A 22,626-nucleotide genomic window follows, 5' to 3' on the forward strand; every position below is an offset into this window, starting at 1 on the left:
TGACAGGAGCGTCTAGTCTATATTGCAAAGACCTCGACCATGGCTGCTGCTGACAGATTTGAGTGATTAGATTTATGAGGGGAAAAACGCTGACCGTAAAACACGGCGGTCTGCAAGCTGCTTCCCACAGAGATGAATACAGTTCAAAGAAAGAAAACTGCTTCACAGCCACCCTCTAAGTCTAATGATAGGAGAGGTTTATTACCCTCAATAAACGTATGTTCCGAAGGAGGAACATGCTTGTTGACAGGATGCATTCTAGTCACCATTCCTTTAATTAACCCAGTCTCTAAGACTAGCTATCTACAGTGAGAACATACGCCCGTCAGAACATTCCACGGAATAGTACTGAACGGTTTTTCATTTGAGATTTGCGTGCGCGTTGTCTGACTACCTCAACCACTTTATTTTAAGTCTATTGTTCAATAGCTAAATACGTTTGAAGGAAGAGAAAGTGTTTTTTCGGTGTATGTTTCATAGTAGATAACCTATGTATGTCACTATGACGGCTCCACTTTTCGTAATAGTTTTGGCACTCGTTCCACCTTGGGTTATATTTGCAATGGATTACTCGTTTCAGTACGCATCTCCTGCATTCCGATCCGTACGCTCTGTATGCAAGTCTATTCCTAATACTCTGAGTCTATGCCATGGTGTTGGGTACACAGACATGCGTCTACCGAACCTCTTGGGTCACGATACAATGAAAGAAGTGCAGCACCAGTCTAGTTCTTGGGTACCACTACTATCCAAACAATGTCACCGTGACACAAAAAAATTTCTGTGTTCCCTTTTCACTCCCGTGTGCTTACCTGACCTGTTAGAACCCATTCGGCCATGCAAAAGCCTCTGCGAGGATGTACGAGACGGCTGTCTACCGGTGATGAGCGCTTTCGGGTTTCCATGGCCAGATATGTTCAACTGCAGCCAATTTCCAAGCGACCCAGACCTTTGCATCCCTGCCACCGGAGCGATAAACGCCGAAGAGAATGGAAGATACGGCAATAAAAGTCACATTGAAGGTTGGTGTTTTTATTTTTATTTTTGTTCTTAGATTGGCTGGTATGGTGATTATGGCATGGGCGCGGATAACTTTTTTGTACTGTCAACTGAAGACTGCGTTATATAGCCTAGCCCAGTCTTTCTTATCCCTGGTCCTGGAGACCCACTGTGTATCATAGCCTATGCTGCTTTTTGTCAAAGGCAATCTGCTGATCAATTAAAGGGCTACGGTTTTTGAATATGCAGTTTAAGTTCTACCACATATGGATAGGCTAAACCTATTTTAACACAATGCATGTTTATCTTGTTGCCATTTGCTGTCAGTAAATGGTTTTGGGTTTCCCACACTCAGCAAATGGGACCCAGCTGATTTCACCGGTCAGTTTTTAACTAAATTCATTAGAATTTAGAGTCATTAGAGTCCATTAAAAATTGAACTTTTTTCAATTGATATTATTTGCCATATAGTATATACAGCACTGTAACTTAAAACGTACGTTGGTCTGACCAATTTAAATTCCTGAGATGAAAATGGGACATCTGTTTTTTAGGGAAGGCATTTCTGGCACAATGTAGCTTTAAGTGGGTCAATCATCATTCAATAGAAAAAGACTAATTAAGTACATTTAGTAGCTTTGACACGGTTGGAACACAAACCAACATAGTGGGTAGGCTACCCCGGACCAGGGTTGAGAAACAGCCTAGCCTGTACCGAAAATTTTCATCAGACCAGTGAGACTAAACGTTATGGTTACATCCAGTTGTATTCATTTCAAATGCTATATAGTGGCTGTTTTGTATTGTATGTGTATCCAATATATTGGAGATATCAGTAGCCTATATCTTTTTATTGTGTGCATAGGAACAGTCTGTGATGCCTGCAGCCTTGCAAACGAAGGGGAAAAGGAGATCAGTTTTAACTACTGTAAGAGTAATTTTGGTGAGTTTGAAGCAATTCATTTGGGAGCATATGAAGTAGGTCCTCGCACTTGATTCTGCTTCAAGTTATGTAAGCCAATTCGTCACATTTTTCAGATTTCCATGTAGTATTTTAAATTGTAATAATTTTATAACGGCATATTTTCTTCCCGTGTTGTTTAACGCTCACTAAGCTGTAAAATTCAGAGTAAGCGAAAGCCCTGTGGAGGGGAACGACCGCAGAATAGTGGCCCAAGTACGGACCCACGTGATGCTGAAAGGCAGAGAGCAAATGGAGGCGATGACCATGGTCAAGAGCGCCCTCTGGCTGCCAGATGGTGGAAGGTGCGCATGCGAAGAGTTGGACGACGAATCCTCCGGCTCCTTTGTAGCGCTTGGAAACTTCAAAGGCAGAAGGCTGGTGCTCTCGCACTTGATAAAGTGGACCAGAGCAGAGAGGGAGCTGAGGAAATTTATCAGGAGCCTGCAGAGACTCAAGTGCTGAAGCTATACTCGTTTCAGGTGTTTTAAAGAGAGTGCTAAAGTCTGCTGGAGGGGTCATTGGTCAAATTTCCAATACTGCAATTGTATATTCCTGAAAATTATGTTGTCCACTTCTGTACGTCACTCTGAATAAGAGGGTCCACTAAGTGACTGTAGTATTTTGTATGAGTGGCACATGAAGTGCATTGTGGAGCAATGGCAAAATAAAATCAGACCATATAAGTGTCTTCAATTAATACGTAAAATACAAGCTACAGGTAGGCTACTATTTGACAAGGTGGCAAAATTATTTCAAGGTCATGTAACATCAATAAAATATAAATATATTACTAGCTGTTTTGTTTATTAAATGAATAAATGGTTTTTAATCATCTTTATCAAGTGTGACAATAATTTTACACACACACACACACACATTACGAAAACCTCTAATGTTATAATTGTGTGAGATAAAACCACAGAATTTAAGCCACTTCAGAATGCCCAGCAGGAAGTGGCATTATTCATGGTTCTGTTTGGTTTGTGAGCTGAAACTTGAGTGTAATATGATTCCATGTGCACCATGCACACCTGTTTCAGAGAACACGATCCTTAGATGCACACACACCCCTATTTTCTCTGAGTGACCACAGGAGCTTGCAATGCTCTCAATAATTAATGACATTGGCAGTAGCAGTCTGGCTAGCATTTTCTGGATTCATCTGTCTTCATCACCTACAGCACACTAGAGCTTTGTCCTGCCTGTCATTTTTACCAGAAAGTTTACAGAACAGGTAAGAAAATGGCACCTTCTTGGTTTTACAGTGCTTCAAGTAATTTAAAGCATGTGAATACAATGCATCATTGTATGTTTTTAGAGGGTTTCATTGTGGAATATACTATAAATTCGTACAAATAAATTAATTAAAGTTTTAACTCATTGTTCTCTGTGGTCATACATAAGAGGAGCTCAAAGAGCTAAAACAATCGTCCTTACTAAAAATGAAACATTGAACCAAAAATGTTAGGGCAGTACAAGACAGTCTACCTCAAGGATAACTAGATAAGCAGTACCATGTCCCGGGGACTGCACGATAAATGAGTAACAGAATTCATTTTACAGTGTCTTCCTACCTGTCTAGTTGTAACACAGTAGCTTAACGCCTCAGCATTATGTTAGCACAGAAGCTACTGCCGTTTGTTGTGGATAAAATAATTTATTACCAAATGAGTGCTGGTTCCAACTCAAGATGCGCATTCTTTAGTGTCGTATTTCAGGGTTGTATATCATAGCTTTAATGATAGCCATTTAATTTGTGAAACATGGGGTACCGTGCCCTGGCTGCTTTGGAAGTTATTGCACACATACTTTTGTACACTGTATAAAAAAAATGCAAGGCTCCTCCAAATACAAAATTGTAAGTAACTAAGTTAGGTTCTTAGGATTTCTACTAGTTTCATTGCTCCAGTTTTATACACTGTAAAAAATATACGGCTCATGAACTTTTGGTAATTTTGATTTTGTATTTGAATGGTGTAAAAAAATATATATATAATTCACAAATCACAAATATTTTACTGGACCTATTAGCCTTGCTAGCTGAACAGCACAATACAACTTAATACCATTTATTTATGGTTGCTGTAACAATATAAATGGCTTGTCACCAGAGCTTAGAATTTGCAATCCAAAGAACCTATGTTGAGCCAAATTACAAAGTACATTGTAATCATTTACAATTTTTTGTGTGAGGAGCTGTACATTTTTCAGAGTAGGATTTCAGACCATTCAGCATCTTTGTACTTACTTTTTAGATGTAGTTATTTACTCTAGTGTATTTTTTAGCAGAAAGGGCTAAAAACAATTGAATAAATTACAAAAGAATACATTTCATATGGTGAATGTAAATACAACACAATAAATTAATAAAGTTGTATTCTGACAATATGTGAGCTATAGTCAGAGTGTAGGGGCTGTATCTGGTCATGCAATTATTATGGAATCATTAGGTGTGTATTTCCCTCTCGTTTCAGTATTACATCTTAACGGAGTGGCAGAATGGTGTCACCCGCCATTGCTCTTGCATTTCTCCCCCTGCTACTGACTCTGATCATAAAGTACCGCTATTACTTTGTACTGTTCTACCGAGCGGTGCTGGTGCGTATGGTGCAGGACTGCCGCACTGGCCTTAGTCGTGAAGAACGGGCATTCCAGTACGTGATGACCCATGCTACCCCGGGGGACCCCGACAGTATCCTGGACACCTTTGATCACTGGTGCAGCAAAGTGGAGTTCATCAGCAACATCGGGCCAAAAAAAGGTACCTGACCCACCCTCCATGTCTTTTGAGCTGCAATGAAATGTACAGAATAAGTCTGTGTCTCAGTAATGTCACTGACCTGTGAGCAAATGGTATGGTGTCATGTTCCTATGGCATTTTGCTGACTTCATTCTTTGTAATATGGATTGAATGTTGATATTCAGACAAAACATTAAAATTCTGAATCTACATCAAGTCTATTCAGCAGTGATAAAACGGGAAAACCTGTCTTTTGGAAACCAAGCTGGTCAGATCATTCTCCACCAGCATAACCACAGCAACAAGAGAACTAATAAATAGAAATCTATCTTAGAGCTAATGAGCTTGACCAAAGTTCTAAACTACTAATCATGCCTAATTGCCATTGCAGTATGCCCTTGCAGTCTCAGATTTATGTCTGCTTCAAAAACCAGTAACAAGGTCTTATTCTGTGGTCTAATGCTTAGGTAAAGTCCTGGACAGACTACTGAAGGAGACCTGTCCTCTGACAGTACTGGAATTGGGTGCACACTGTGGGTACAGCACAGTACGCATTGCCCGCTTACTACCCATCGGTGCCAGGATCTATTCTGTGGAAATGGATGAACGCAATGCTGTGGTGGCTGAGAAAATAATTCGATTGGCTGGCTTTGACGATGACACGGTGAGACCACTCATTTCCTATGAATTTGTCTTGTGAGGAGGGAGGGAGAAATGTCTTTGAAAGCCCCTTTACCGAGAGCAGAGAAATTCAGCTCATGCCACAGTGGTTTTGGATTTCATCCTGCTACAGGCGCCAAAATAATTAACCTATTAATAAATAATAGGTTATAATAATACATTTCTAATTAATAAAGTAACCTGATTGTAAGTTTACATTAGTTAATCCTTCCAAGACACTGATAAATAATTCTAGCCAATCGCAACCCGAGCAATGCAATCCAACCCTCAGAAGCCACAGCTGCCCGCAACTGAGTAATCACACCTTTAAGCTGGAGCGCGATCCTCTCTCGCAGGTGGAGCTAATCGTGAGGCCCTCGGACGAGGTCATCCCCAGGCTGCGGGAGGACTTTGGGGTGGAGCGGCTGGACTTTGTGTTCATGGACCACTGGAAGCGCTGCTACCTCGCAGACCTGCAGCTGCTGGAGGGCAGTGGGCTGCTGGGGAAGGGCACGGTCATCCTCGCCGACAACGTGATCTTCCCCGGTGCGCCCCACTTCCTGCGGCACGTGAAGAGGAGCGGGCTGTACGAGTACCGTGTGCACCGCGCCACGCTGGAGTACATACGGGGCATCCGTGACGGCATGGCCGAGCTCACCTACCTCGGGACCAACTGACACGATGCCAGTACGCTGCCAGGCCAGAGAAAGACTGCTTTCCCCTAGCCCCATTCTCTCATTTTTGTGAGAGGGGGGGCTAGTGTCAGCTCATTGCATTCTTTATACACGTTTGTCATTTTTTAAAAGATTCTTCCATATCGGTAAAGTAAGAGCTGTGCAATTCAATAAAATCCATCAGAGAGTTCGCGTCGACAGTACAGCATTCTGGTTTAATAGTTTATTTTCTTTCGTTTCCTCATTAAGACGATGTGCTTTAGCAGACAACGGGTAGACTCATAAAAATGAGGACTGGTACAAAGGTTGTGGGTGGGCCAGATGAGCCTACTTGCTTGGCCAACCTTGTGCCAGAATGCACACTTCTCTCACATGACTAGGAACAAAGACAGCCAGCGTCTCTAATGCAAGAGGAGGATTGTGCGTGGGTTCGGAGCAGATAGTCCTTGACAAGCAAGGTCACAGTAGCTTAGACCAAACACAGGAAACTAGACTAAACAAGAGAATCACAGTCTTTGGTTATCACAGGAAAACAGTGGCACTGGGAACTGCTTCCACGTTGGCCTGAAGCCCACAGAACCCTCCTCAGTCACAAATGTTAGCTCATGGACACAAATACATTTTTCACTGCCGTCATTACACATACTAGGGAGAAGTTATGCCTTTCACATGCAGTAAAATTTCACAACCGCACAGGTCATGTGCTTCAGTGTGACACACTGACGTGTACTTCTGTTTTTTAAAAACACTTCAACAGCAGACCGTGCAACTCGGGACTTGTGAGCATCAATCCCATTACAACTCAGGGAGTGTGGAGGCTTTTCTCTAGATCATCCACTGGTCCTGGTCCTGGTCAGCACCCTCCATGTCCACCTGTGGTTCACAGACAGTAATACAGGAATGACACAATGTCTACAGAAAGGGACTTCCTCAATTAGCATTCAATAGCAAGCCATTCACCTTCTGAGCCATCACATAGGTGCAAAATTAGGTAATAGAAGATCATTCACTGATAATGGTGAAATGATAATTGTTTGCTGCTACTTTAACTAGGATGAATACAAACTCTTTTTTCCCTCTTCTGTGCTCAGAAGAGAATTTGTTTCCAAATCCACTTCCATGGGAAAGGGCTACTGATGATCTGCTTCAGATTCAATCAGGCTGTACATTAGTCCAGAGACCTATCTACAACTCAAATAAATTGACTGAAGTGCAATATTCAACATGCAGCTTTAAGACGACTTTAAGCTCGTCCAAAAGTTAGCCAGCAACACAAGAATTACGTAAAGTCATTTTTACTGGCTATAGAAGGCAGAAAATATTCTGATCAGTTAATGGCTTTTGCAACACCTGACAAAGACCCAAGTACAGTGTATTAAAGCACAGCAGTGGTAGTTGGTTATCACCATCTCCCACCAGTAGTGTGGTAGGTGTAAAACCATGACCAACCCGTTCAGTTCTAACAAACAAAACCCAGCCTGGAATAACAACAGCCACCTCAAATCGCAGGACACTACAGAAAACATGTATTGGCAGATTGATTGAAACAGACATTCATACACAAAGGGAGATACAGAAACTGCCTCTGCAGTAAAGCTGTGGGCTCTTGTGCTGCCTTTTCCCTTCACTCTGATTCCTCACCTCATTTATCTCTCCATCGTCAGGTGATTCGTTGTAGTCGTTCATCTCATCCATGTCCTGCATGTCTTCATCATCTTCAGAGTCCTCTTCACTATCTTCCTCGTCTTCATCATCCTCCTCCTCTTCCTCATCAAATGTCTGCAGACCCCAAGCCACAGATGTCAGGCAATGGAGTATCTATCACTTGCTTTTGACTGTCTAAGCAAGCTCCTCATCAGATCATATAAATTGCACTGTAGGAAAGAGGTTCATCTATTCTATATAAAACAACTTTCCCTCTTCTGAATTTAGAATGGTCGATCGCACCTGTAAACCCGTTTTCCTCATTGAAATGCCATTAGTGTATTTATTTCAGTGATGTTGACCCATAGTCACCAAAGGCACGGTCACACAACACAGCATCAAACAGTAGTGCTACAGGGAGTCCGTCTAAATGAATCTAAAGTCATTACAATGGACAGAGAAACAGTAATCTTATTCCAAACATAATCCTGCACCATGAACTGTAAAATGGTGGTAAAACAGAAAAAAATACCTCAAAGATAGGTTTCCCAATTGGCATCAGGTTGTTGTCCTTCTCAGCGATACTTTGTAACTGTGTGAAAATGTAAGGGAATCAGATATTAACTGACAAAATAAATCTGCAGCATCTAAATCCGCAAACATAACGCTTTCACTTTCTGCCTTTAAAGTGTGGAGGTGCTTCTCCTGAATTCAGTGTAAAGTCAGCAGAACACTAAAACGATAAAAGTTTAGACATTACCGTAAGCCTGACTGCAATACCATACATAAACCAATGAATGTTTACTTATATAGTTAGTGCATTTAAAACAGAATTAGTCATGTTTCACAGCCCATACAACAGTCAATTAAAATAACTTTTTTTAAATAACACACAAGTATTAATTTTAATGTTTTTCCTACTGCAAAATGGTCATTTAGCTCTTGACCCCACGAGTATATGAGGAGGAGTTAAACAAAAAGCGAGCTGACACACCCAGGTCTGGTGCTGCTGTTCCTGCTGTTGAAGTTCTGTCTCATCCACACAAGGCCGGTCTAAATTAAACCACAGAGACTCCGTCATCCGGGGGAATAAGGATGGAAAGAGAGTCGACATTCTGCTGGAAGAGGAAGAGAAAATCTGTCGTTATAACCAACTACACAGTGCAAATGGACTTTTACTCACAGCTAGCGGGACACTAAGTTAGCAACGTATGGATACGTTAGGCCCATAATATACTTGAATATTTTGTATGTCCAAATTGACAATGTAAAGCATTTATCGTGGAAAGACGAATTTTCAGTAGTGCAACGTACTGTAGTACAGTGAAAAGCTAGAGAGAATAGTGTTAGTATACGACGACAGCAACTTCATATCATAATGTTGTAATAATGCTATCTAGTACAATGTGACATATAATAAGCTAAAGGGGTGACCTTTGTGATGTGCGAAAGATAGGCAGATGTGCCCGTCTAAGTTAGCACAAAATTTTACCATAAGTCAATGTTGGATACGTTAAGCTTGCACGGTATGACAACATCACCAGTAACCTCTAGCCACGTTATCTATGATAGCTAGCAGCCAAGTTACTTAGACTAACGTTAATTATTTGCTAGTAATTTGCCTAAAATCATTAGTTTCCTTTACTTATTGCTGAACATTACGTTTCTCTCTCTTTTGCTTTCTCAGCTGGTAATGGTTCAGGTGTAGAGTATCTCACGACCGCATAGACCATAGCTGCTTCGCAAACACTGTCTACTTCGGTAATGTTACCTGGCTGGCTGACTAATACTAGTAACAAAATAACGTTTCCATGTCAACACAGCATTATATTACCCCCTACTAGCTCCTAGCTAGTGCTGGCTGTTTTATACAGTCTATGGTTTAAATAGCGAACCAGTTCAACTAGCATATAGCTAGTCATCCAGTTAGTTATCAATTGCACATAATAAGCAAAATAAATTAATTCAACACTGGGGATGACACACAAACCGTTGTCTTGCTTGCCTGAATACCTAGCGAGGACGCGATTTTTCCACCGAAAATTCAAATCTAACAAAACGGAAGCGCACGTTGATTATTATTCCGCCAACAAGAGAAGTTCGCGACGTATTTGGTTCCACAACAGACGCCGCACCACGTTCTGTGTGTGGCACTTTTAGGTATTTCGTTGGAACTATACTCTTAAAAGTTTAGAAAAATTATCGGTTTGTGGTGTTTTATGAATACTCTTTTTGCAACTTGTAAAGAATACAGTGCTACAATTATTATTGACTAATCTCAGTGATTTTATCTGCAATTATCACATGCAGACCTATGTAATTCAAGTAGGCAAATGAAACAAATTGGAAATCCGATGGTAATTTATCAGTAATATGAACAGTATTGCTTGCAACGGTTACATGTAATATGGATTATATACTACATACGTATTTGTAATCAACCCAGAATACTTTTTAAAATATGTGAAATATTTTAAATGAAGTAACATATGTAAAATTACACATTTAAAAGGCTTAATTATTATTATTATTTTTAAAGCTATGCCTATAACAAAAATGGCAGTGATGTTGGGTGTATGCGTGTGTCTCTGTCTGAGTGTTGTGTGTGTGAGTGAATGTGTGTCTGCTTGTATATGTGTACGCTGTGTGTCCCCTTTTTGGATTTTGATATGAAATGGATATTGGCCGAATTCTGCACCATATGCATTGCTTATTGTGTTTCTTTTAACTTCAGAATATGTTTACTTAATTCTGCATGCAGGGTTTAAATTGGATATTTGCCCCATTTGCCAAATTCCTGATGGATGAGTGGACCCCACATCTCACTGCCATTAAGAGCAATTGGTTTGATTATAGCTCCAAAGGTTTTAAGCTAAATTCTAATTGGAATCTCTACTAAAATTTGTCATTTTATGGTAGAAGGATGCTTTTTCTCTTAGTTAATTTACTGCAATGTTGAAGTTTCCTGTAGAACTGATATTTAATCCTAAATAATTGTAATTGGAGGAATGTTCAATGTAATGTGTAAGATGAATGTGTTTTGTTCATCATTTTAGTTTTGTTAAGGTTTACTGCCAGGGCCCAGGTCTGGCAGTACTGTTCTGGCAGATCTAGGCTTTTCTGTAACTCCTGTTCAGTAGGGGACAGGAGAACCAGTTCATCTGCATATAACAGGCAATTGTTCTTTTGTTGCCAATTTTTATGCCGCATTTGTTCCCTGTATACACTGATTTTATGAGATCATAGGTTTTACCCCCCTACACCACTTTCAGTAATTTTGTAAAATAAACCTTGATGCCAGATATAATCAAAACTTTTCAGAAATCAATAAAGCAAGCAAATATTTGTTTTTGTTTTGGGTTACATATTTCTCAATTAGGGTGTGTAGGATGTAAATATGATCCGTTGTGTGATGATTTGGTAAAAATCCAATCTGACTTTTACTCAAGACATTGTGTAAGGAAGATTCTAGAACTGGAGTGCAATTACATCCTGGTTAAGTCACACAATTCTACCATAGGCATCTGTTGTGAAAGAAATGGTTCCACCTTTAAAAAAACAGCTGATGTAACAGTCTCCATACAGGGCTACTGATGCTTGTTCAAGGTCAATCAAGTAACTCCAAAATAGAATTTGAACAGATCACGATTTAAAATAATGAAAAATCAACTAAATTTACTTTCCTTTTTTGGAAAAGTGAAAAAACTATGGTTACTCGTTTGGTTACTGTTCTTCAAGAAAGAACCCGCATACGGGGGGGGGGGTCTGAAGACGCATGTCTTCAAAATGTACCTTGACTTACTTTAACACTACTCCTCTGCAGGGTTGATCTTCTCACACTTTAATGTTACACTTGTATCTTCATCTCGATGTTGTAGCTCTTTATAATCATGCCTCACTTCTAGTTGGACTTGTCTACTGTCTTAGCCTGTGTGAACTAGACTTGATGTTCCTGGCTATGGATAGCTGATACTTTATGAGAATTGTACCTTATTGGACCTGTGTTCTGTAGTAGTTTCTGTATGCACTTATTGTATGTTGCTAAAAGTTAAAAAGTGTCTGCCAAATAAATGTAATATAATGTTATAGAAATGTATATTGTATGTATAGATTTTATACTATGGAGGATGATAGATGATTAAATTGTCCATGGCTTAGCTATAAACTGGAGCATATATTCATTGCCAGGTTTTGCTCTTCTTATCAGTATCAAGTCACAAAGGGCAACAAACTGTGTTACACACATAATAGCAGAACTTGATAATGCTCCCTTTATAGACAGAGCCATAAAGTTCTCTCCGCCTGACTGCAGCCAGACTTTGCTCTCTTACGGCATGTTTAAATGATATGATTCTCCTGCTTTTTTCACACTGAGAAGACGAAAGCAGAGGTGCACATTTGCCCATGGTTCTGGTGGTATTCTCCACCATATCTGATGACTTTTTTGTGTGTGGGAGGAAAACATTTTGCAGCTGCACTGAGACAAAGTACATTTAACCAGAATTTTGTTTCAGTTGTATTTATCGAAGACACAACAGGAAGCACCATATTTAGAAGACTATTCCAAGGATCTTAAATTGAAGGTATTATGTTGTTTTCATATTTGAATCATTGTGAAATGTTCAAAATTTGATATAGCTTGCCAATTCATGCCATTGTGTAGAAAAAGTACCTCATATTGCAGCCACATTTGCATTATATCCAGACACTTGGATAATACAAAAGTCTCAAAACAAAAGTTTTGTTATATGAATCATCTAACATGGAAAATGTTTTATTTCTATGACAAAATTAAGGCTGGTGTGTATTTGTATGCTGTATGTATGTATGTAGTTATGTATTTCATACTTTTGGGTTACTATTGAAAGAAGACTGAGCTTTTATACAATACAAGAAGCTGAACTTCACCTATGTGATGTACTTGGTTAAATGGGTGATGGGTAAAAAAATATGTCTATTTTAAGTTAGTCTTTTTTCAGTTTGACTGATCCCTCAACGTTTGTCCTACAGAACCATGTTAACTCTAACCTTCGTGTTGGCCTTGGTGTCTATGGCAGCATCTAAGGACAAATTGAACATGTGTATGGATGCCAAGCATCACAAGACAACTCCTGGTCCGGAGGGAAAGCTTTATCAGCAGGTATGAGAGACATACTGTAAGAAACCCCTCAGATACACCAACAGCGGAAATATCTGAGTGGTGAAGGAACAGGTGTAGTATTACCTGTTGCCACTGGAACGGGATTAATTAAATGTTTTCTGACTCCAAAATAACGTTTGTGTAGCCTGCATAGATACAGTAGTGTATCTTGCTACTGCACTAGTGTATAGACGAATGACTATGGGGTGAAGATATCCTGAGTTCTATGCCTATGTTAGGACCCTGAAACTGCTGGGTGCGCAGCAGTAGCAGTCAAAAAGGAATGCCAAGTTAAAGTGAATGCAGTTTATTTAACATTATGTGCAATGATGGTAATATTCAGATGCAAAAGAGTGTGTGTAGTGAGATGGCTACACGCGAATGGCACATAGGAGGTCATATTGACAAGTCTCCCCAAACCATTGCACGTTTCCCCTTATATACTCAAAGGTCAAAGCAAAACACCAAGTCATCAAATAAAGACACAAACATAACAAAACAGTACATTAATGATTCTGCATGCACTATGTCTGTAAGCATACCGCACCGGGTTAACCTTTGTATCTGGGTGGGTGCTGACCCATAGGTATCAAGATATTTAGTCAGCACCCCACCACCAAGGACACCAACTTGTTTTCCATGACATTGGCTTTCCAAAAATACAAAACATGATTACAGTATTATGGAGAACCCAAGTTTTACATAACACCAATCCAGTAGGATGTTCTGCAAATGAGCACTGTCTCTTTATCACACCCTGCTGACTCCCTGTCAGCACAGTAAACAGTTTTCCTTTGGGGGTCACACTAAACCACCCTACAATACAAACAACAAATTGTCTCACACGCTAGTACATGGGACACTTTGAAATAGATGTGTGTACTGCACTCTAACATTTGAAATTTTATTTCTGCATTCCACTCTACAGCACTAATTGTGATGTCAGAGTACCTCTTTGGAGGTACTGTTACGTCATATAAATGTTAATCAAGATATCAAATTTGCTTCCCCCTATGTCAAGCCGCGTTTAACATTTAATATTTTACTTTATCTGACCTGTGGTCTGTAGTTGTTATAACGATATTAAAGGTACTTTTGATGAGCAATAACTCAAATTCAAGTATCTCCGCTTTTTTTGACCAGTCATAACTCAGTTCAGGATTTCTACAATTGTATTTTGATATGGCAAGCCATTTAAGCTCACATTTAACTTGTTTATGATATCAAGAATTAAATTTTAACTAGTAACAATTCAAATTCTTGATATTGAGAACTAAATTTTAACTAGTTATAATTTGAAATCTTGATATCAAGAATTAAATTTTAACTAGTAATAATTGGAATTCTTGATATTAACAAACAATTTTAAGTAGTTAAAATTTGGCTGTTAAAATAAAATTCAAAATGACATTTTAACTAGCCAAAAATCCAATGCTCATGAAAAATAAAGCCAACAATTATTCTATGAAAACCTCTGGAGAGTGGAACAATATGCAAGAGATCTTGGAGTTGCTTTATAATTATACCTTTATAATAATAACTTTTAAATACAGAGCTGAACATGCAAACAGGCTGCATACTGTCAGTTGTACTGATGTCTTGCCCTCCAAAAAGAAAACAACAGGAGGCAAAAATAACTAGCGCCACTTGATGGTATAATTTTGCAACTAATTTCTCACTTTGCCAACACTGCATTGATGTGAAAGTACTTAAACTATTGACCAGTCTGATATAATCTTGTTAAATGAAAGTTGCAATGTACTTAAAGGTCTTGAGTGAATGGAATCATAGGAAGTGCTGTGTAAACAGCAAGCTAAGAGTTTGGCTACACGATGACAAGTGAAATTAAAAAATGCTACTGCTACTGGTTAAAATTATGGTTTTGGTAAAGCAAAACAGAAGTATCAATCTTATTAAGGAATTACATCAGTATGATTTTTTCTTTAATTATTGGTAGCCCACCTTACTCTAACCCTATTTGTCATATAAGGAGTTGTGTTTAGCTACAGACAATGAATAAAATATAGCCTATTCATTTAAATGTGGCTTTTGTTCAAACAAAAAACAAAGAATGAAAGTGATATATGCAGAGTAATGTAACTTAATCAGTTGAAGTCACATATACTCAACTGAACAACAGTACAATAGTGAAAGCATGCATAAGGTAAACAGGCGTGTTCCAAGAATGGATCATTGTAGAACATCACATGCACCAGGGCAGTTTCATTCCCCAGGCTCTATGCCCAGAGTTCCCATTCATTACGTGCTCGTTACTGCCTCTCATCTAGTGTCTCCACTCACTTGTCATATAGCAACAAAAAAACAAAAACCCTAAAAAAACATTACCTGTTCTTCTCCTTAATGATTCTTTGGCTGATCTGTTTGATATATATATATATATATATGTATCAAACAGATCAGGCATTTTATACATTTTGGTTTCACCATGTAAAAATTACAATGCTTTTTCTACATAGGTCCCCTGTTATTATTTCGTAATTCTTCCGTAATTTTTTCCTTAAATTTATTAACACAATGCAGGATTAGCATTGATAGTTTTGACAGTTTGTGGAGTAAGGATATTCAAGTAGAAACCAGGGACAAAACCCTAACATAAAAACTACACAAAATTACACAGCACAATAAGGGCGGAGTTGGGTGGGGGGGTGGGTCCACCAGAGTGACCAGGGTGCTGCACTAGCACTGTTGCAGCAGGCTAAGCATCTTATGCAGCCCAAAAGTGCCAAGCCAGCCCAAATTCTACCCTGGAAAGACCTGCCCATGCAGGCTGGTAGCCCCAATACACTGGGATATAAAGACAAATCATAATATAACCTGGGGTCACCTGAGACACACCAATACCAAATATACCTGGCCAAGTTAACAGGTTTCAACAGAAAACATGTAATGTCCACAAGGCTGTTGCTGCCGATGTTGTTAGCACAATAATTGTGGATGGCTTGTTATTTCCCTGCTCACTCTTCCCCTGAAAGTGCTCTCCTTGGAAAGATAATGCCTGTTGCACGGCCAACACCACTGAGGAGGCCCACCAGGACAACTCCTACCTGTACAACTTCAACTGGAACCACTGCGGGGTGATGAAAAACTCCTGCAAGCAGCACTTCATCCAGGACACCTGCTTCTACGAGTGCTCCCCACACTTGGGGCCCTGGATTCAGCCGGTAAGCGGCAGGGATACCAGTTCATTTCAATATCCTCAGCTATGATGCTATGATCCTGAGAACCTCATTGGTATAACATAACCACACTTCTGTGTACAAGTTTTTTTGTTAAGAAACAAGTGAAAGTATTTAGCTTTTTTTAAATAAGTATGATTTGCAGCGATGACTATATTGCAATAAGGAACAGTCCAAATAAGACCATTAAAGGTCCATTAAAAATCTAGATATTGTGTAACAGACAATAAACCCATTGCTTTTTAAAGATCAACATTTAAAATAGTTATTGCAGGACAAGAGTATTGGTCATAGACATTAAGGCTTATTTTTGGGTGAAAAATTCCACTGGCCTCTTACAATGAACTTCTCAATAATAAAAACAGCACTATGCTCAGAATGATTTACATTTTCTACCTTCACTCAAAATGTGCTTATGTAGCAAATTATCCAAATAAAATGCAAAACAGCTCATTTTCCATTGGTAAAATCAGTGCAGTCTGTTGTACAAAACCAAACCTCATTTGGTTCAAATTTAGCTCCGGATGAGGTGTGGATTATTCCACTAGATGGCGATGTAACATTGAAGATTCATGAGTTAATTAAAATTCAGGCACTAAGCATACACTCATAATGTCATCAAGTTTGCAGTAGCATTAGCAATTAAACACTGTAAATATAAACTATATATGTAAAATAAAGTCAATATCACATGGTCAGCGACTTTCATTCATGTACTTCCAACTCACTTTCTTAAATCTGACTTAATGCTAATATAAAGTATATTATATAATATAACTGCTGTCCAGTAAGAAGGCAAAGCCAAAACTCGGTCCTGTGTACTTTGTTGCTGTTTTCCTGTTTGTTGAAATGGTCTGTTTTGAATAATTATTTCGATCTGTATTTTGCATTATATCCATATACATTAATGCTTGCTTATTTGTTCCGTCATTTATTTTTGACTAGTAGAAGTCAAATATATGCAAAAAAAAGTAATGGTAAAATACTTAACTTACAGGTAGAACAACAATGTCCGGTCCAGGACTTGAACCTACAACACTGATGGTCTGAACCAATGCAATACTTCCCTCCCACTTTCTCCACTCTGTTCTCTTGGGCCGTGTCCTCAGGTGGACATGTCGTGGAGAAAGGAACGGATTCTGGACGTGCCTCTTTGCTTGGAGGACTGTGACATGTGGTGGAATGACTGCAAGAATGAATTGACCTGCAAGGAGGACTGGCATAAGGGCTGGGACTGGTCCTCAGGTGTGTAAACAAGGCTACATGCTTCGTGAATCAGTGAAGCTGCTAGTTAGCTAGCTATAACATTTAATACCTAATGGACAAGGAATATACTGAAAATACAATGAAATTCAAATATATCACAACGTCACAACATAATGGCAAATATCATGTTCTCAGATATTTCAACATAATACACTGCAGTTAAATATATTTAATACATTTTTTAAATTCTGAATGTTTGCAATGCGTTGCAGTATATTCCATTTATGTATGTGAGAAAATAGTAAAACCGTATTTTATGAGTTGGTTTGATACATACAGTATATATAGTTATACAAATAATTTCAACAGAACATACAGTGTTTCAGTCTATTGGAGTTGCATGCTTTTCCATTAGTCATAATTTGATATAGTAAACTGCCAGAAACAAATGCCATTGCTCCTACCCAAGTATACAAATTTGAATGACACATTTTATTATTTTTATCCTATTGGTTTGGCTTCATGCTGGCCTCATATCCTTGTTCTTTCCTAATTTTCAATATTGCCGTTTACCTGATGGGCATGTGACTAGGGTGTCCCTAGGGGGAACAATCAGCTTTTTTCAATGCAGCTGAAGTCATTCATCACTCAAGCACAAGGGTCGTGTCGTGTCTTCCTTCCCCAGTTTGAAATGATGAATGGGAAACTGCCATCACCATCACTGAATTCCTAAAACAGGAAATGATGAATTGTGGGTTTACTTCGTCCCCAGGTCGGAACGAATGCCCCAAAGAGGCGCGGTGCCGGATATTCAGTGAGGTTTTCCCCACCCCCCAGAGCCTGTGTGAGAAGATCTGGTCCAACTCGTACAAGTACACCACCTTCACAAAAAACAGCAGCAAGTGCATGCAGCTGTGGTTCCCCGAGGGCCCCAACCCCAACAAAAAGGTGGCTGAGTACTACCTGAACAAGGCTCCCTCACCTGGCATGCCAGCATCCCTCTTCTTCCTTTCAGCCATACTCTCAGTGCTACTGTTCTAAATAAAGACCACAAAGTGACACTGAACAAGATTCTCCTTTATTTCTCTCAATTAGAGTGCATGGAAGTGAAGTAGACCTCATTCTCCGTGAGCCATATACCCTTACTAATTCCAGAACTGAACAGAAAGTTAAAATAATGTCAATATGATTAAATATTTTTAAAATAATCAAGGATGACTCTGTGATAGTGGTTGGCTAGACATAACAATCATTCATACATCTGCCTTGTTCTGGCTAATGACTTGGTGTTTCTTTATATACTCTATTCAACAATCTATTTTCATTTTTACCCTTGTTTATGTTTAAATATAATTGTTTCCCTTGTAAAATTATAAGCCAAGGTAATAGTAATATTTTAGAGAACAGCTCCGGGTTACCTTGAAAATATTTTAATCAATTGCTAATCTCAAGTACTGACAAAGAATGTGGGCCATCTCTGAAGGTGTTGTAGTTGCCAGCTTACGCCAACCTTATAATACTGCACACTCAAACATTAGAGATGAATCATCAGCACACGCACTGACCGATAGATGAAGCACCTGGGGCTGACATTTCTTCAGAATTTGATCCACAAGCAACAGAAATTCAACTAGTTTGTACCAGGTCAGGGAGCCACTTTAGCGAAATCTGTTGCATTTCTGTTGTTCTAAAAAGGTTTCATGACACTCATTCATCTACTGACAAATTTTATGGCAACAGTAGCAGTGGTTTAATGAAACAGTCAAGTTTGATCTTGGCGGTCAGAGTCTTGAAAATGTCATGCTCACTGTCATAACCAGAGATATGGAAACATATGAGGGGCCTCAGTCCTTCCTGCTTGGTCTCACTTAGGCTACTTGAGATTATTTCTGATGACAAAAACACACATGTTCATGTCAGCCACACATGAATTGTTACATAAAATCTTCTTAGTAAATGCAGCGCTGCATCATACACGCTTATCTGAACCTACAAAGAAGCGACTGAAAGAAATACCATTTTTTCAGTGATCAGAAACAGTACCACCTAACCACAAGAAAATAAATATATGAGGCTTCCTCGCTGTAAAGAGGCCCGTCCCCTCTCTGAATAATTACAAGGTTCGGGTTTTGACTGATGGCAAGATTTTCATGGTAAAAGACAAACCAGAAGGCGCACAAAGACCACCCCCTCCCCACCCCTGTTCAAAATACAGTGTTCAAGAATCCAGCTGAAGCCACTTCCATATTCCACGATCAGCAATGTTTGCTTCTTCATTCTTCCTCCCTTGCTCTCTGTTGGGTTTCATTGAGAAGCTGACAGGATTTGTTCATGAGAAAATTATACAGCATGACGCGTTCCCACAACGCCAGGTTCAGGAAAGCACTGCACCTTTTTCTGTGACCTGAGCCAGAATGGAGACCTGAAACAAGGTGGAAGTGGCAAACAGTAAACAGAGGTGAGGCAAGCACCACCTCTAACCAGGGATCTGAGAGTTACAGTGCCAAATGTTCAGCACTGAAAGCCATCAGGGTCATACTATCCAGACCTCACTGCGCCCACTCATTGGGATTCTGGTCTGGATGAAGGCAAACTGGAAAAAAAAGCCTGTTCTGGAGTGTGTCTATTATTAGCTGTCCTTCCTTTGTTACTTGACTTGATCTCTGCATTTATCCTTGGGGGCCATATCAAAAATAATATTGCCTCACTCCTTTGGCACATGTCCTGTGTTATCCACTGGCATTTCCTCTTGGGCTCTGATGCGCAGTGTTTCCATATGTCAGTAGCTTGCTTCCAGTTACCACATACCCCAAAGACCATGATTGTACAGGAGTTCCTCACAATTCTTGACACTGCCTCCCCAAAATTTTGATTGGTCTTCTATTCAGAGAATTTTTCTAGCAGTACTTTCTTTTTTTTGAGAAGATGGTCATTAAAGTCCATCCTGGATCTGCTCTAAATTGCAACTCAGGCTGGCTGATGAAAACAAATCTTTTTTGCAGTTTTAGCACTTTATAAGCAAAATTATCACAGTGTCAAGATCCAAATCTTTATGGATAACATAACAGTAATGTAAATCAACTTTACACTGAGCTTAAATTCTCTCAAATACAAAAATAATGCAACTGGGGGTTAATGATTAGTCAAAAGACAAGTCGTGTCATTTTTTATGGAAGGGTAATTTATGATAAATGCCCGGTCAGTGTAGACACACATAATGCAGAAAATGTTAAAGTGACCCAAAATCACTTGTTTTTTGTTGTTGTTGTTGTTGTTTTGTTAAAGGGACAACATCTACCAAATGACGCTAAAATATTTGCAGGCCCACATATAATCTGGCGCTTTAATTGTACTGACGGTGAAACTGAGCAAATGAACAGGAAGTTTTCGAAGCAACTTTTTTTTTTTTTGATGAAGTAGCATGCTATGACTGAAACGATTCAAACGCAAAGACTGGATATGGCAAGACTGCGTGCGATGTTATCCAAATGTTGCGAGTAAAGAACTATTTTAACCAAGCGCTTTCAAAGCATAAATATACGTTATACACCGTCAAGGACTTTCTTATTTCTGTGAAAGGGAGTGCTACTGGAAGTAAAAGGACGCGTTCTTCCAGACAATCGCCACTCGGCACACAGCGATGACGGGACTTGGGCGAAGAGGAGATTGAATCATGAGGAAGATGGACGAGCATCGAATGGATGTTTTATGTATCAATCTGTCGCTAGTTGACTGAAAAGCTAATTTTATGAATGCCAAAATACTAGCTAGCTACGTACATTTATTGGGCGTTCGTGGAGAGCTGTTGAGACCCATAAAACTCACTAGTTTATTTTAAACCGGGATAAAAAAGGGAGGGGAAAACTAACACTAATCCTTAAGGAAATAGTGGGATTATCGCTATATTTAAAATTATGTTAGTGCACCGAATGTACAAATAATTTAAACATATAGGTTTCTAATGTGCCGAAGAGTAACAGTAGTGGCCAATCAGAAAGTCAAGTAGTCTAGGCTAACTAACGGTAGCCACCTAGTCTAATACGTTAAGAGCGCTGTCAGTAAGTAACGACGGCCTTCAACTTAAAGTTTGGGAATTTGTGCAGAAATAAAATTTGCGATGAATAAATATCATAAATGCGATAACATAGCGATAGCTTACTAAACAAGAGGAAACGCAGTACGCGCAACTCAATATGCTAGCTAGCTCGCTAGCTATCCAAGTAAACGTTAGCGATTAAATCCCAGAAATTTCCCCAAGCGCGTTGCCAGTCAGAAAACTCCTCTACAAGTTCCCAGTTAGCTAGCTAACTATCTGGCTGATTAGCTACCATTAACGATACCTCATGAGAAACGAATGTTATAGCTAGCTAGCTAGTTAGACTGCAACGCTCCAACTTTCCCACTGTATTTACATATATTTATTTCCGTGGGAGAGGGAACAGTGGGTTCTTAATGGCAGACTTTCAGGAACTGTAGCAACAACAACCTATAAAGTTTTAGGTTGTTATTTAGGATTTTTCCAAAACGGCCAGCTTGCTGTAAACTAGCTAGTTAAGATAGACTTATACAGCTTGAAAGTCACAGTTATATACTTTGCTGCAGGACTATATAGTTATTGGAGCTACCTAGCTAGTTGTTGATTTTTGCCACTGCGATGGCTGGCGGTGGCGTCTCCCCCTTGGGTGGCGCGCCTCCATTGTGGTATCACCGGGACCTGAGTCGCGCTGCCGCGGAGGAGCTGCTGGCTCGGGCCGGCCGAGATGGGAGTTTCCTGGTCCGAGACAGCGAGAGTGTGAGCGGTGCTTACGCCCTTTGCGTTCTGTAAGTCCTTGTTTCTCTTGCGTTCTGAATGTGAAAAGTTCCCTTGTTTCCACAGTGTTCTTACCGTATCTTTAATAACTGCTGGTGGTTGCAAATTAACGGCATGATAAGATAAATGAATCTTAACTTGATACTTGACTGCATAATGCAGATTTTTCGAAGCACTTCGTGTGGTTTTGTATAACATAAAAGGTAACGTTTGATACACGGAAGTGTAGGACCTCATCACCGAGACTTTATACCTATTATCGAGTGTTTTTCAAAGTTACTCTGTGACACGCATGTAGCGATCAAAAAACGAAGCCTGACTGACAAGGGAAGGTTGTTTGGATTTTCTTGCATGGCTACACGTGCGAACGTATAATTATTCCACTCTAAAATGAAACTGCATATTCTGAAGCGATGGTTGGCTTCACGCTAGAAATAACGTTGGCGCAACTTGTACTGTGCAATGACAGTTGTGACGAATAGTAATAAGTACCTAACCAATAGTTTTGATTTAATGTAATGGGAAGACTTTTACGTAAGCAAAATATTTAATTTAAATATTTAGTGTGAGTCGCACTGGAACAGATTTACAA

The 22,626-nt window shown here is 39.5% G+C and overlaps 5 protein-coding genes and 1 long non-coding RNA gene across 16 annotated transcripts in view; 4 read left to right on the forward strand and 2 right to left on the reverse strand.

Annotated features, from left to right (window-relative positions):
* Window positions 1-34: 34 nt before the first annotated feature.
* On the forward strand, window positions 35-2,801 carry LOC135235811 (secreted frizzled-related protein 2-like). The gene is made up of 3 exons (XM_064301667.1): window positions 35-1,022; window positions 1,865-1,942; window positions 2,115-2,801. The coding sequence occupies exons 1-3, from the start codon at window positions 491-493 to the stop codon at window positions 2,423-2,425; spliced, it is 921 nt and encodes a 306-aa protein (XP_064157737.1). The 5' UTR covers window positions 35-490; the 3' UTR covers window positions 2,426-2,801.
* Window positions 2,802-2,922: 121 nt separating this feature from the next.
* tomt (transmembrane O-methyltransferase) lies at window positions 2,923-6,240 on the forward strand. Its single transcript, XM_064301669.1, has 4 exons — window positions 2,923-3,197; window positions 4,438-4,724; window positions 5,171-5,367; window positions 5,720-6,240. The coding sequence occupies exons 2-4, from the start codon at window positions 4,463-4,465 to the stop codon at window positions 6,038-6,040; spliced, it is 780 nt and encodes a 259-aa protein (XP_064157739.1). The 5' UTR covers window positions 2,923-3,197; window positions 4,438-4,462; the 3' UTR covers window positions 6,041-6,240.
* Window positions 6,234-9,833, reverse strand: anapc15 (anaphase promoting complex subunit 15). Of its 8 annotated transcripts, none has more exons than XM_064301682.1 (5): window positions 9,695-9,833; window positions 8,676-8,799; window positions 8,214-8,273; window positions 7,679-7,816; window positions 6,234-6,910 (listed from the first exon to the last, which is right to left on the reverse strand). In XM_064301682.1, the coding sequence occupies exons 2-5, from the start codon at window positions 8,793-8,795 to the stop codon at window positions 6,863-6,865; spliced, it is 366 nt and encodes a 121-aa protein (XP_064157752.1). In that variant the 5' UTR covers window positions 8,796-8,799; window positions 9,695-9,833; the 3' UTR covers window positions 6,234-6,862. The 8 variants fall into 8 exon arrangements, with proteins under 8 accessions (XP_064157752.1, XP_064157751.1, XP_064157749.1 ...); XM_064301681.1 differs by having other exon boundaries at window positions 8,676-8,796; window positions 9,687-9,829; XM_064301679.1 differs by having other exon boundaries at window positions 8,676-8,796; window positions 9,672-9,812.
* On the forward strand, window positions 9,823-18,285 carry folr (folate receptor). 3 transcript variants are annotated; one of them, XM_064301673.1, is made up of 6 exons: window positions 9,823-9,841; window positions 12,196-12,264; window positions 12,692-12,821; window positions 15,815-16,003; window positions 17,128-17,263; window positions 17,997-18,285. In XM_064301673.1, the coding sequence occupies exons 3-6, from the start codon at window positions 12,696-12,698 to the stop codon at window positions 18,263-18,265; spliced, it is 720 nt and encodes a 239-aa protein (XP_064157743.1). In that variant the 5' UTR covers window positions 9,823-9,841; window positions 12,196-12,264; window positions 12,692-12,695; the 3' UTR covers window positions 18,266-18,285. The 3 variants fall into 3 exon arrangements, with proteins under 3 accessions (XP_064157743.1, XP_064157742.1, XP_064157741.1); XM_064301672.1 differs by lacking the exon at window positions 9,823-9,841 and adding an exon at window positions 10,757-10,855; XM_064301671.1 differs by lacking the exon at window positions 9,823-9,841 and adding an exon at window positions 11,989-12,071.
* LOC135235819 (uncharacterized) lies at window positions 18,281-21,989 on the reverse strand. Its single transcript, XR_010324440.1, has 2 exons — window positions 21,850-21,989; window positions 18,281-19,646 (listed from the first exon to the last, which is right to left on the reverse strand). It is a non-coding gene; the product is annotated as an uncharacterized LOC135235819 (long non-coding RNA).
* The window catches only part of inppl1a (inositol polyphosphate phosphatase-like 1a), a 42,097-nt gene continuing 40,050 nt past the window's right edge, over window positions 20,580-22,626 (forward strand). For both annotated transcript variants that reach the window (XM_064301661.1, XM_064301662.1), the window contains exon 1: window positions 20,580-22,045. In XM_064301661.1, the coding sequence (XP_064157731.1) occupies window positions 21,879-22,045 (167 nt within the window). In that variant the 5' untranslated portion in view covers window positions 20,580-21,878. The remainder of the gene's footprint in view (window positions 22,046-22,626) is intronic.

Source organism: Anguilla rostrata, chromosome 12, assembly GCF_018555375.3.
Source record: "Anguilla rostrata isolate EN2019 chromosome 12, ASM1855537v3, whole genome shotgun sequence".
In the NCBI taxonomy this organism is placed as follows: domain Eukaryota; kingdom Metazoa; phylum Chordata; class Actinopteri; order Anguilliformes; family Anguillidae; genus Anguilla; species Anguilla rostrata.

Bases quoted from the DNA above. Each gene is read 5' to 3' on its own strand.
- anapc15 (XM_064301677.1), bottom strand. From the start codon at position 9,414: ATGGTCTATGCGGTCGTGAGATACTCTACACCTGAACCATTACCAGCT. The intron at 8,800-9,343 runs GTAATGTTCAGC...TTCCTCTTCCAG, and splicing joins AAAGCAAAAGAGAGAGAAAC to CAGAATGTCGACTCTCTTTC. The intron at 8,274-8,675 runs GTGTGTCAGCTC...ATTTTCACACAG, and splicing joins AACAGCAGCACCAGACCTGG to TTACAAAGTATCGCTGAGAA.
- tomt (XM_064301669.1), top strand. From the start codon at position 4,463: ATGGTGTCACCCGCCATTGCTCTTGCATTTCTCCCCCTGCTACTGACT. The intron at 4,725-5,170 runs GTACCTGACCCA...TCTAATGCTTAG, and splicing joins CAACATCGGGCCAAAAAAAG to GTAAAGTCCTGGACAGACTA. The intron at 5,368-5,719 runs GTGAGACCACTC...CCTCTCTCGCAG, and splicing joins CTGGCTTTGACGATGACACG to GTGGAGCTAATCGTGAGGCC.
- folr (XM_064301673.1), top strand. From the start codon at position 12,696: ATGTTAACTCTAACCTTCGTGTTGGCCTTGGTGTCTATGGCAGCATCT. The intron at 12,822-15,814 runs GTATGAGAGACA...TTCCCCTGAAAG, and splicing joins AGGGAAAGCTTTATCAGCAG to TGCTCTCCTTGGAAAGATAA. The intron at 16,004-17,127 runs GTAAGCGGCAGG...CCGTGTCCTCAG, and splicing joins TGGGGCCCTGGATTCAGCCG to GTGGACATGTCGTGGAGAAA.
- LOC135235811 (XM_064301667.1), top strand. From the start codon at position 491: ATGTATGTCACTATGACGGCTCCACTTTTCGTAATAGTTTTGGCACTC. The intron at 1,023-1,864 runs GTTGGTGTTTTT...TTGTGTGCATAG, and splicing joins CAATAAAAGTCACATTGAAG to GAACAGTCTGTGATGCCTGC. The intron at 1,943-2,114 runs GTGAGTTTGAAG...ACGCTCACTAAG, and splicing joins CTACTGTAAGAGTAATTTTG to CTGTAAAATTCAGAGTAAGC.